The 12,022-nt window shown below is 42.6% G+C and overlaps 1 protein-coding gene across 3 annotated transcripts in view; it reads right to left on the reverse strand.

Moving 5' to 3' along the window:
* Window positions 1-4,169: 4,169 nt before the first annotated feature.
* Window positions 4,170-12,022, reverse strand: part of PDK1 (pyruvate dehydrogenase kinase 1) — a 41,471-nt gene continuing 33,618 nt past the window's right edge. For all 3 annotated transcript variants that reach the window (XM_051848514.2, XM_051848515.2, XM_070070688.1), the window contains exons 9-11: window positions 9,711-9,821; window positions 7,917-8,030; window positions 4,170-6,664 (exon numbers count right to left, since the gene is read on the reverse strand). In XM_051848514.2, coding sequence (XP_051704474.1) covers window positions 6,524-6,664; window positions 7,917-8,030; window positions 9,711-9,821 — 366 coding nt within the window. In that variant the 3' untranslated portion in view covers window positions 4,170-6,523. The remainder of the gene's footprint in view (window positions 6,665-7,916; window positions 8,031-9,710; window positions 9,822-12,022) is intronic.

Raw genomic sequence — 12,022 nt, forward strand, 5'->3', positions numbered from 1 at the left:
GCACCACAACACCAGCCCTGTAAATACTATTTGTAAAACTTCAGAAGGTGGGGAAAATGTAAAGAAGAAAACTGAGGTCACTGCTTTTCTCACATTCAAAGATAACAAACACCTCAGCGACAGCATGGACACTTACAATGCCGCCTCTGTGGTAGCCACATAACACTCATGGTGCACACCCTGTAGGAAGTGGCATGTTCCCACAGCAGGAGCCTTTATGTGTATACTGCAGTAGCTTTTGAGGAGGCACTGTTTTCCTGTTCCTTGAGGAATCAAAGTGGTGAGGTTAGAGGCTCCTCTCTTCAATGTGCCCACCATCTGTGCCATTTCAGTCCTGGAAGTGACACAGTGGCAAGTGTTTCCAGCACAAGACTGTCTCCTGTAGACACTGGCTCCATAAAAAGGACATGCCCCAGGCTGCACCAGTAGAGTTGTGATTTGTGCAATGTCATTTTTGGTGCAGTCTGTTGCAACTGTGTTGACACCTGTGACAAAGCCTACTCAGTCCCAGAAGTGTTTGCTCAAGGCAGGGCATAGGACATCATTGTTCACACCCTGAACCACCACATCTGCTTTATTGTCATCCAGGCTGGTTACAGTTTTGGGTTCTAAAAATCCTAGTAGTTCACCCTTGAACTTCATCATCTTGATGTCAGAGACCAGAAGAGACTGTGGCTGGGAGGTGAGATGTGGCTGTCATGCTGGTGATGAGAGCAGATGGGAAGACAGTAGCGGAGTGGCAGCCAGCCCTCCTTGGTAGTCTCCACTTTGCCTGACAGCTCCACCTACAAAAAATCCTGAATCCTCCTTATTCCCCTGCATCCTAGGCAAGAAATGGGGAACCCAACTCAGGCTCCAAGTTCACGGTTTTGTACCCATGGTTCCAGGCAGCTGCTGGTGTCATTTTGTGTAGTGAGCTAGCGTTCTGGTGACCTCACAGTTCTAGCCATGACCACCTGCCTTCTGTGGATCTGTGTGTTCAGACCTCCATGTAGAACATAAGCTTGGGAAAACACTAGGGTAAGGACGTCTGAGCTATGTTGAGTGATGACTGCACAAGCTTTTTTGACTGAAAAGAGTCCATTTCTTTCTTCAAATTCATTGAAGAAATTAATTCAATGAAGAAAATGTTATCTTTGGGGCCAGCACTGTGGTGCAGCGGGTTAGGCATCCCATATGGGCGCTGGTTCGAGTCCCAACAGCTCCATTTCCGATCCAGCTCTCTGCTATGGCCTGGGAAATCAGTAGAAGATGGCCCCAGTCCTTGGGCCCCTGCACTCGCATGGGAGACCTGGAAGAAGCTCCTGGCTCCGGATCAGCGCAGCTAACTTGGGAGTGAAGTAATGGATGGAAGACCTCTCTCTGCCTCTCCTAACTTTCAAATAAATAAATAAATCTTTTAAAAAAAGCTGCGAGTAGTTTCTTCTATTCTGTTCTTTCAAAGTCTCTACAAAATAGGAATTATTGGCTTATTGATATTTTGGCAAAATTCACCTGCTCACACTAGGCTTCTGGTGAGATGGAGCTGTGATCACTGACTCCATTTTCTTAGTGGCTACTGGTTGACTTATACTGTTAAAATCCTGGTTGGGGGGGGAGGGCAGTATCGTGGCATAGTAGATTAAGCCACTGCCTTCGAAGCCAGCAAGCCAGATGGGCTCTCTCTCATTCGAGTCCCAGCTATTCCCCTTCAGATCCAGCTCCCTGCTAATGGCCTGGGAAAGCAGCAGAAGGTGGCCCAAGTGACCCCTGCACCCACATGGGAGACCAAGATGAAGCTCCTGGCTTCAGATGAGTCCAGTTTGGGCCATTTGGGGAATGAACCAGCAGATGGCAGATCTTTCTCTGTCTTTCCCTTTTTCTGTAAATCCTGTCTTTTCAAAATTTTTTTAATCTTAGATGGGTCTCTGTTTTCCCTAGAGATGTTTTTCTTTCCTATTTCCAGAATTTGTCACAAAGTTACTGGTATTCTTACATGAGTCTTTATCTCCATTTGCACTGTGTCTTCTTGATTTTTATCTAAATATGGTCATTTGATCCTTTTCTCCTTCCTGATTAGTCCTGGCCTCAGCTTCTCTGGAAGCAGCTCTTCCGTTCAACAGACCCCACCACCTTTCACCAACACAGCTCTGGCTTTACTTACTGACCTATCATGGGAGTGTTGGCACTTTTTTTTAACCATTTATTTGTTTGAAAGGCAGAATTACAGAGAGCAGGAGAGACAGGTATCTTCCATCTGCTGGTTCCCTCCTCAAATGGTCACAGCGGTCAGTGGGTCAGGCCAAAGCCAGGAGCTTCCTCCAGATCTCACATGGGGGTTGCAAGGGTCCAAGCACTCAAGCCACCTTCTACTGTTTGTCCAGGTGCATTAGCAGGGAGCTGGATGGGAAGTGGAATTAGCACCCATAGGGGAAGCTGCCGTTGCAGCAGGCTAGCCAGCTATACAATGCAAACTCCCTATAGTGTTGGCTTATTAGTCCTTTGTTCCTTAAGTCAAAGCTTGAACAGGTTTCTGCTAGTATTTTTTGTGTTAGACACTATCTACAGTTTTCTTTGTTAGATTACTTTTTTTGACAGGTAGAGTTAGACAGTGAGAGAGAGACAGAGAGAAAGGTCTTCCGTTGGTTCCCTCCCCAAATGGCCACTACAGCCGGCACTGTGCCAATCCGAAGCCAGGTGCTTCCTCCTGGTCTCCCATGCGGGTGCAGGGGCCCAAACACTTGGGTCATCCTCCACTGCCCTCCCAGGCCACAGCAGAGAGCTGGACTGGAAGAGGAGCAACCGGGACTAGAACCCAGTGCCCATATGGGATACCGGCGCTGCAGGCAGAGGATTAACCAAGTGAGCCACGACACCAGCCCAACTGCTTTGTGTCCATTGTGAAAGTAATCTTAAAAACAATCTTATGTGGCCGGCGCCGTGGCTCAATAGGCTAATCCTCCACCTTGCGGCGCCGGCACACCGGGTTCTAGTCCCGGTTGGGGCGCCGGATTCTGTCCCGGTTGCCCCTCTTCCAGGCCAGCTCTCTGCTATGGCCAGGGAGTGCAGTGGAGGATGGCCCAGGTGCTTGGGCCCTGCACCCCATGGGAGACCAGGAAAAGCACCTGGCTCCTGGCTCCTGCCAGGATCAGCGCGGTGCGCCGGCTACAGCGGCGGCCATTGGAGGGTGAACCAACGGCAAAGGAAGACCTTTCTCTCTCTGTCTCTCTCTCTCACTGTCCACTCTGCCTGTCAAAAAAAAAAAAAAAAAAACAATCTTATGTATTTACTAAACATACATGTAACAAGTGCATACTATACACTGGACACTATGGAAGACACTGAAAGAGATGAAAAAATTATTTAATATTATCAGATATTTTTGTATTATAGAGAAACAAATGGATTATTTTTCTCACATTCCTCATTCTATTTCACTTATATAAAGGTCCAAATTTTGGGAAAAATTATTTCATACTAGACTACCTTTATACAGTGCTATAACTATAGTATTTTCATACAATAGTCTAGCTATTACATTCTGGATCTCATAATTAGACATCTAAATATAAAACCATAGCAAGAATATTATAGTTTACATTTAAGCTTTAAGTTGTCTTGGTCTCATAACTGTTCCTTGAAGGAATTTATTATTGGCAGTTGGCAACATTTCAAACAAAATTATAAAACTTGTAAGGCAGGTGTTTGGCTTAGCAGTAAAAATGCTCATGTTCCACATCACAGTACCACAGTTATGGCTCCAATAATTGGGTTCCTGCCACCCACCTGGGAGACCTGGATTTGATGCCTGGCTCCTGCCTCAGCCCAGCCATGGTTGTTGCAGGCATCTGGAGAATGGATCAGAAGTTTGCTCTCTCTATTGACTTTCTCTCAATCAAATAACATTTTAAACAATGTTAGAAAATTTCTTAGAATAGTGTAATTCCACACTCTCCAGAGACAACTCCTGGACAGCCATTTGGTGTGGGGGTTAAGACACTGCTCTGGAAGGCTGCATCCTATACTGAAAGAGTCTGGGTTGGAATCCTAGCTCTGCCCCCCAATTCCAGCTTCCTGGAAACTCAAGCTGCTAGTTACAATCTTTCCAATGTTTGTAGAATGCTGAGCCTTGGTGATGAAGAGACTTCTATTTTAAGAACATGATGATATTTTTAAAAACAAATTGACAATTTATGTTCAAAATGAGAGCTGGTCCACTCTTTGTTTATTGCCTTATAGAAAACATTTTACAAAATAAGAAGGTAGACGTCCCCTTTAACATCTTCATGTAAAAATTTCACAGTGCAAGAAAGTGATCACTTTTAAGTATGAAGACATCAAAAGCCAGCCAGTACTTAAGTATAGCACAGAATATTTTTTTCTATCACTTTCTTAAAAATGTTGGCACATTACTCACTTGGGTTCTAAAAATTAGTGAGTGTCCACTTTTCTGTCCTTTGAAACATTTTATATCCATACTGCATATTAATCCTGGTGCTCAAAACAGCTAAGAATCTTGAAAAACCTCTCAGATGGCTTGATACCAACTGGTAAAAGGTATACCAGAATACTTTGCATGTAATCGTCTGTCCGTTACCACAATAACCAAATATAAAGCTGTTATACTTAAAAAAAAAAAAAGCTAAAGGAAAATAATTTCACTTTTCCTTTGCAAATATCATGTCTTAGCTCTTAAGAGAGGAAAAACTTTCTTGGAGGGGGAAATATTTTATAAGTAAAAATGTCAGGTTTAAGTTATTACAAATGTCTCATTTAGGAAAGAAAGTGAACATTTTGATTCAAAAGAGTCTAAAAACTTCATTACAAGCTTAATTTAAAGCCAAAAAATTGTAACATGTCAAACTAATATAAATCAGTATATTCTATTGTTTTTCAAAGAATCCATAATTGAGGAACAAACAATAGCTTATGTAAGATACCTGTTTCCAACATTTGTTCAGATTCGCTGGTATAAGAAGCCCTAGGCAAAAGGATACCACCTCTGAGTTTGCAGGTCCTCATTTCTTCAGTGAGGGTAGTAGACTGTGTGCCCTTTAACAGCCCTTCCAACCTACAGGTTTATACAGAATTGTTAACCTTGTGTGATCAAAAGAAAGTGTTTCAACTCAATGTCATTTTTCCAGATAAATACAGTTCTCCCCATTTAAGTGGCGTGCTGTTCTTTAAATGTTTAGATTTTGCTTTAAAATTTATTTTCAAGGTATCTATCACCTTAAAAAAAGATAAGGTACAACTAACAACAGTCTCCTACTTCCGGCTCTCACTCTAATCCTATGGAACTTTGGGCCAGGCTCTGTGTGAAAATGAGGGTGGTGCACCTGCTAGCTGCCTTGAAGACCAACAGAGCGACTATGATATATCAAATTATTTGTAAACTACAAATTACCACATGGATGCAAAGGATTGTCAAAAATCTAGGTTGACTTTTCCCTGGTTAAAGAAAAAAAATCTATTTTAGAAAATAGGCATTCTTTGTCAATACTTAATGCATTTATGATTCTGACTCTGGTTATCTGTCTCTAATCACTCTTCTAGTTGCACCAGGCCTAGACTCAGTTTCTCTCTCCTGGAGTCCAGAAATTTGACTCTGAAATAGGCGGAAACCACCATAAAGATCGCTGTTACTTTGGCAACTACACTGTCATCACTATTCACTCTACAGAAGTAGTATCATAACTAAACTAGCATCTGACTCACCTAGGAAGTGTTTTAAAAACAGATCTCTGGGATCCTGCCCACAAGATTCTGATCCAGCAAGTCTGCAGCAGGACCTGGAAAAACTTCTTAAAAGCTGCCCAGGCAATCACCAACAGTCAACTGATTAGGTCAGTTTCAAGGATTCACTGCTCTGTCGTCAATTTCTTCTCTATAATTTTAGCAACTGCCAGTTCATGTTTAATATAAAATTTTTCCCTTGCATTGATCACCAGCACATTGAAAAAGATTGCCCATGATCTTGGCTTAAATCCACAGGGAACTAGTCATCACAATCTTTTACAAAAATTTAAGATTATAAATTAATTTCAGAGCTAAGCAATGCATGTAGGCAGTGAAAGGTAGCTGGTCCTAGGTTTACATGGTATATTTGTAGTTGGTCACCATCGTATTTCAGTTGTCACTATTCAATAAAGGATAGCAGGAATACCTCCAAATCACAGAAAGATGGTTAACCAACTACACTCAGTATTTATAAAATGCTTCTAGCAGACATAAATTAAAAGTATTTTAAAAAAACCACACAGCTTCCTATAGAAACCCAGACATGCACACTTCTGAAGTCTATGGAAAGAAAAAATTGACCAAAACTACAGGTGTTTAAAATTATGCCCCATTGACTGTGAAAGTGTAAGCAGGTACAGATTCATCCTTTAGGAGGTTTACCAGGCACAAGTGGAACTCAGCTTCCATTTGTCCTACCCAAAGAGTCAACTGCAAGAACGACATGTGAAGTACTTGGTATAATGTAGTTCTGAATGCCATCCCTTCCAAATTTAACACGAAAGCCAGTTTGTCCCCAGCTCATCTAGGCACTGCGGAATGTTGTCATGTCCTTTGGCTCTCGGCTGGGGACACACCAGTCGTCGGCTTCGTGGTTGGTGTTGTAATGCTTCCAGGCAGCCTTGTTATACACAGGCAATCTTTCTATGGATTCTGTGGACAGAGCCTGAAAAATGAAACAAAAAGCAGAGCCTCTAAATCTGACATTTTCTAGAATTTGAGAAAAGATACAATGAAAAGGTTACTTCACATTTCTAAATACTGCATATATGTGAGACACCTGCCAAATACATGGCACTGGCCAATGTACATGAAAACTGAGTTTTCTGTCTGCACTAATTCCCAAGCCAGCTTGAAAACTCCAGGCCTAAAATTTCACAGTGGACACCTCTTACAAAACATGACCCAGACCAAAGATTGGCTAGTTGAACAAGTCAGAAGTCAGGTAAGCATAAAAGCATTTTAAAAAAGTATAAAATACTGATATGTGTACCTCAATATAGATATACATAGATTCAGTGAAATGTTTTAATTACTTATTAAAAAAATACTGTTTTTTTTTTTTTTTAGTATTGTCATTGAAGTTGTTTTAAAACATCATAACATTATTAATAAATATAAAACTGTCTAAGGCATCTTGGCTTCCTGGCTCTGGGGTTGACCTGGGTATTCTCCTTCAGGCCCAGCACCTGTGAATTTCTGTCACGTGATTCTTACGTAACTTCATGTTTGATACATCACTACCACTATTCAGTTTTATTGCAGCCTCCTTTAAATCACTGCAACCTGAGATACCCTATATTTTTCTTTATCTTCCAAGCTCGTACTTGTGAGTAGGTCGAACCTCAGGCCATAGGCAGTACTCAATATATGGGAAAAAAAAACAAATTCCATCCTGGTAATTAATGATTCTGTAAGACTTCTTGCTTTTTTCAAAATGGAACTAAAAACATTCCGTCTCTATATGTACTCTTTAAATACTCCAGAATTTCTTGAACTAAAGGCTAGATCAAAATGTTATATATGGTGATAAAAGTACTGCCTTGATGTTGCCATTTTAAATTCCTCAAAATTGACATGATTAAAGGGGAAAAAAAGAACTATTATCTACAAAGAATTTACTCTTTTCAGATGGTTCTTTCAGTACAGTTTTCAGCATTTCCTATGAAATGGGTGCCATCTAATGGCTGGAACAAGAAACTGAAGTCACTAAATTTTGCACCAGTAATCTTGATTATCACAGATAAGAATTTTCTTTTCCCATAGTTGAGAGGATTATCTGTCCATGTAAACAAAACCAAAACTAAGGTTTCTGCACATATAATAGAGGGGTAGAGTGAAATTTAACAATAAAATATTGGCAACATTTCTTGTCATCAAGAGGAATATCACCACATCAAAAAGCCCACAGTTATTACCTTAATGTAGATCACTGCATCTGTCCCATAACCCTCCAAGGAATACAGCTTTAGGTCTCCCTGGAAGTACTGGGCATAAAGACGGGATATGGGCAATCCATAACCAAAACCAGCCTGTTCAGGGAGAAAAAATTCTAATCAGAAAGCCACAAAATAAAGGACTTTTCTAATTAAAACAAATGTCACTGGTTACCCCAAGGCTATCAGGGCCTGAATCCAAGAGATCTAGTGAGTACTAATAATGATTCCACTGAAGCTTGGGTGAATATCACACCAGCTAATTCCCTCTGGTCATTTTAAAATGTGAGGTTCGGGTGGTAAGAACAGGGACATAGTCAACTCAAAGTTGACTGTGGGGCTGGCACTGTGGCTTAGCAGGTAAGGCCACCACCTGCAGTGCCAGCATCCCATATGGGCGCCAGTTCAAGTCCCGGCTGCTCCACCTCAATCCAGCTCTCTGCTGTGGCCTGGGAAAGCAGAAGATGGCCCAAGTCCTTAGGCCCTTGTACCGATGCAGGAGACCCAAATGAAGCTCCTGGCTTCGAATTGGTGCAGCTCCAACTGTTGCAGCCAACTGGGCAGTGAACCAGTGGATGGAAGACCTCTCTCTCTCTCTGCCTCTCCTCTCTGTGTAACTCTGACTTTCAAATAAATAAATAAATCTTTAAAAAAAAAAAAAAGTTGACTATTTTAAATCTGAAAACAGGTGACATTAAGATCAATAAAGGTAGCAATTATAATTTGAGCTTGCTTCAGGCTAGTGATAAAATGGATTTGAATTTAAATCTCATTTCTGATAATACAACATGAGACCTAATTACAAATACCTGAGGAAAAATGTCTATACAAGATGAACTCAGTGTTGACCTGGGGCCAGTGCCGCAGCATAGTGGGTAAATCCGTTATCTGCAGCACCAGCATCCCATATGGGCACTGGTTCATGTCCCGGTTGCCCTACTTGCAATCCAGCTCCCTGCTAGTGCACCTGGGAAAGCAGCAGAAGATAGCCCAAGTCTCTGGCCTCTGCATCCAAGTAGGAGACCTGGAAAAAGCTCCTGCTTCCTGGCTTTGGACAGGCCTAGCTCTGGCTGTTGCAGCCATTTAGGGAGTGAACCAGCAGATGGAAGATCTGTCAACTCTGCCTTTCAAATAAATAAATCTTAGAAAAAAAAAAAATAGGGCCAGCGCCGTGGCTCAGTAGGCTAATCCTCTGCCTTGCGGCGCCGGCACACCGGGTTCTAGTCCCGGTCGGGGCACCGGATTCTGTCCCAGTTGCCCCTCTTCCAGGCCAGTTCTCTGCTGTGGCCCGGGAGTGCAGTGGAGGATGGCCCAAGTGCTTGGGCCCTACACCCCATGGGAGGCAGGATAAGCACCTGGCTCCTGCTTTTGGATAGGCGCGGTGTGCCGGCCGCAGCGCGCTAGCCGCAGCAGCCATTGGAGGGTGAACCAACAGCAAAGGAAGACCTTTCTGTCTCTCTCTCACTGTCCATTCTGCCTGTCAAAAAAAAAAAAAAAAAAAAAAAAAAAAGTATTGACCAAATACCAGTAAAACCAATTTTCTTTCACAACAGAATTATTCTATCACAGCGTAGGGAAAACCATGCTCCCTATCAAGCTGGCAACAAGAACTCTGAAACCGCAATCTCCGTCTTGTGCCCATTTCATTAAAAAGAAGTACTCCCAAGGCTGCTGAAATGCAGAGGGAACTGTTTCCCATGATGCCCCCTCTTCCTGTTGAAGCATCCTACACAAAGGCAACTCACAAAAGCACACTTCGTTCTCTTGGTCACATACCAGGGGCACTGCGCGGGAAGTCTCTACGCGAGGTCGGGGTGCAGTTGAATACATGTAGTTGAAGAGTCTGTCAATTTTCCTCAAAGGAACGCCACCTCCTCGGTCACTCATCTAAGACAAGACAGGATCATACTCTGAGACCAAATTCCGTGACCCGCAAAACACCACTGCATACTCAGCATCACAGGGTAAACACTGGTGGGAGAGCACGGCTTTGAAAATTAGTACCACACAGCCCAATTCGCAAACAGAAACATTTCCCTTGAGCGTGTACCTGACATGCCCTTTAATATATGTAAAATTCTAATACATATTTCACTGCTGTGGCTTCACGCACTTCCTGAGGTCCTACCAACAGCACACTGTTCTCACCCATCTTGGGTGTAACAACAAATCTGTCATCCCTTTCTGAAGGACAGTGTGGTGACAAGGAGGAAATTTTAAACGCATGGACCTTGTCACTCGACAGTATCACTTCAGGAAACTTATTCTAGTAAGAAAGAAAGTATGCAATCCATGAGAACAGCCACCACAGTTCTATGTAAAGTAGCCAAAACTGAATAATGACCTAAAGGAGTTAGCCAACTAACGTACATTTTAAACAAAGTATTACATTTTGCCAGTAAGTATTATATAGAAAATAAGATGTGAGAGATGTCTACAAAATATTAAGAAGTAAAACCCAAGTTAGAAGGTATTTATAATTTCTAATTTTCTAAGAATTACATACAAGAGTACTTCAAAAAGTTCATGGTGGGGCCAGCACTGTGGCATAGTGGGTAAAGCTGCTGCCTGAAATGCTGGCATTCCATATGGGCACTGGTTTGTGTCCCAGCTGCTCCACTTCTGCTCCAGCTTCCTGCTAATATGTCTGTGGAAAGCAGCAGAAAAATTACCCAAGTGTTTGGATTCCTGCTACCCACATAGGAAACCTGGTTGAAGCTCCTAACTCCTGGCTTCACCTGGCCTACCCTTGGTCATTGCAGCCATCTGGGCAGTGAACCAGCAGATGGAAGACTGAACTTTCTTTCCCCCACTCCCTAACTCTTTCAAATAAATCTTTAAAAAAAAAAAAAAAAAAAAAAAAGGTCATGGAGGAGCCAGCCTTCTGGTGTAGCACAGAAAGCCACCATCTTGGATGCTGGCATTCTATATGGGTGCATTCGTGTCTCAGCTACTCCACTTCCAACTCAGCTCCTTCCTCACGGTCTGGGAAAAACAGCACAGGATAGACCAAGTGCTTGGGCCTCTGCCACCCACATAAGAGACTGAATGAAGCTCCCAGCTCTCGGTTGTCTCAACTCTGGCCACTGCGGCCATCTGGAGAGTGAACCAGAATATGGAAAACCTCTCTCTGTCTCTCCCTCTCTGTAACTATGCCTTTCAAATAAATAAATTTTTTTAAAAGTTCATGGAAAATGAAACTAAAGATTAAGTTTAATTTTCTATGAACATGAAAACTCCTTGAATGCATGGATTTAAATTTATTTATTTTATTTGAAAGGCAGAATGACAAAACAGGAAGCTGGATCAGAAGCAGAGCAACCTGGACTTCAACCAGTACTCCAATATGGGATGCTGGCACCCACAAGCAAACAACTAACTGTACCACAATGTTGGCCCCTTCACTGTTTATTTGAAAACCAGAGACCCATACAAAGAGCAAAAGAGAGACAGACAGATGGAGACATCCATCCACTAGTTCACTCTCCAAATGCTCCTAACAGCCAGGGTTGAGGGTTGGACCATACCAAACCTAGCAGCCCAGAAGTCAAGCCAGGCCTCCCACGTGTGTAGCAAGAACCAAGTAGATGAGCCATCCCCTGTTGCCTCCTAGGGCAGGCATCAGCAGGACACTGGATAACAAGCAGAGTAGCTGGAACTCAAACCAGGCACAAAGGATGTGGGCATCCCAAGCAGCAACTTAAACTGCTGTGCCAAATGCCTGCCCATAAACTTACCTTTCCACCTTTCCACAAACTTTCTGAAGTCCCTTCGCATTATAAAAAAAATCTGAAATTATATAATTTTAATGTATATGGAATGAGTTATTTTATTTCTTTAGATTTTCAGTCTGAAGCTTTTAAAAATCTTTATTGTGAAAGAGTGATTGATTTCCCAAATCCTGGTTCATTGCTAAAATGCACACAGAAGGCAGGGCTGAGCCAGGCCAAAGACAGAAGCAAGGGACTCAACTGAACCTCCCACATGGTGGCAGGGACCCAACTACTTGAGCCATCACCTGCTGCCTCCTAGGGTACAAATTAGCCAAAAGCTGGAAATAGGAACAAAGCCAGGACTTGAACTCAGGC

Source organism: Oryctolagus cuniculus, chromosome 3 (assembly GCF_964237555.1).
Source record: "Oryctolagus cuniculus chromosome 3, mOryCun1.1, whole genome shotgun sequence".
In the NCBI taxonomy this organism is placed as follows: domain Eukaryota; kingdom Metazoa; phylum Chordata; class Mammalia; order Lagomorpha; family Leporidae; genus Oryctolagus; species Oryctolagus cuniculus.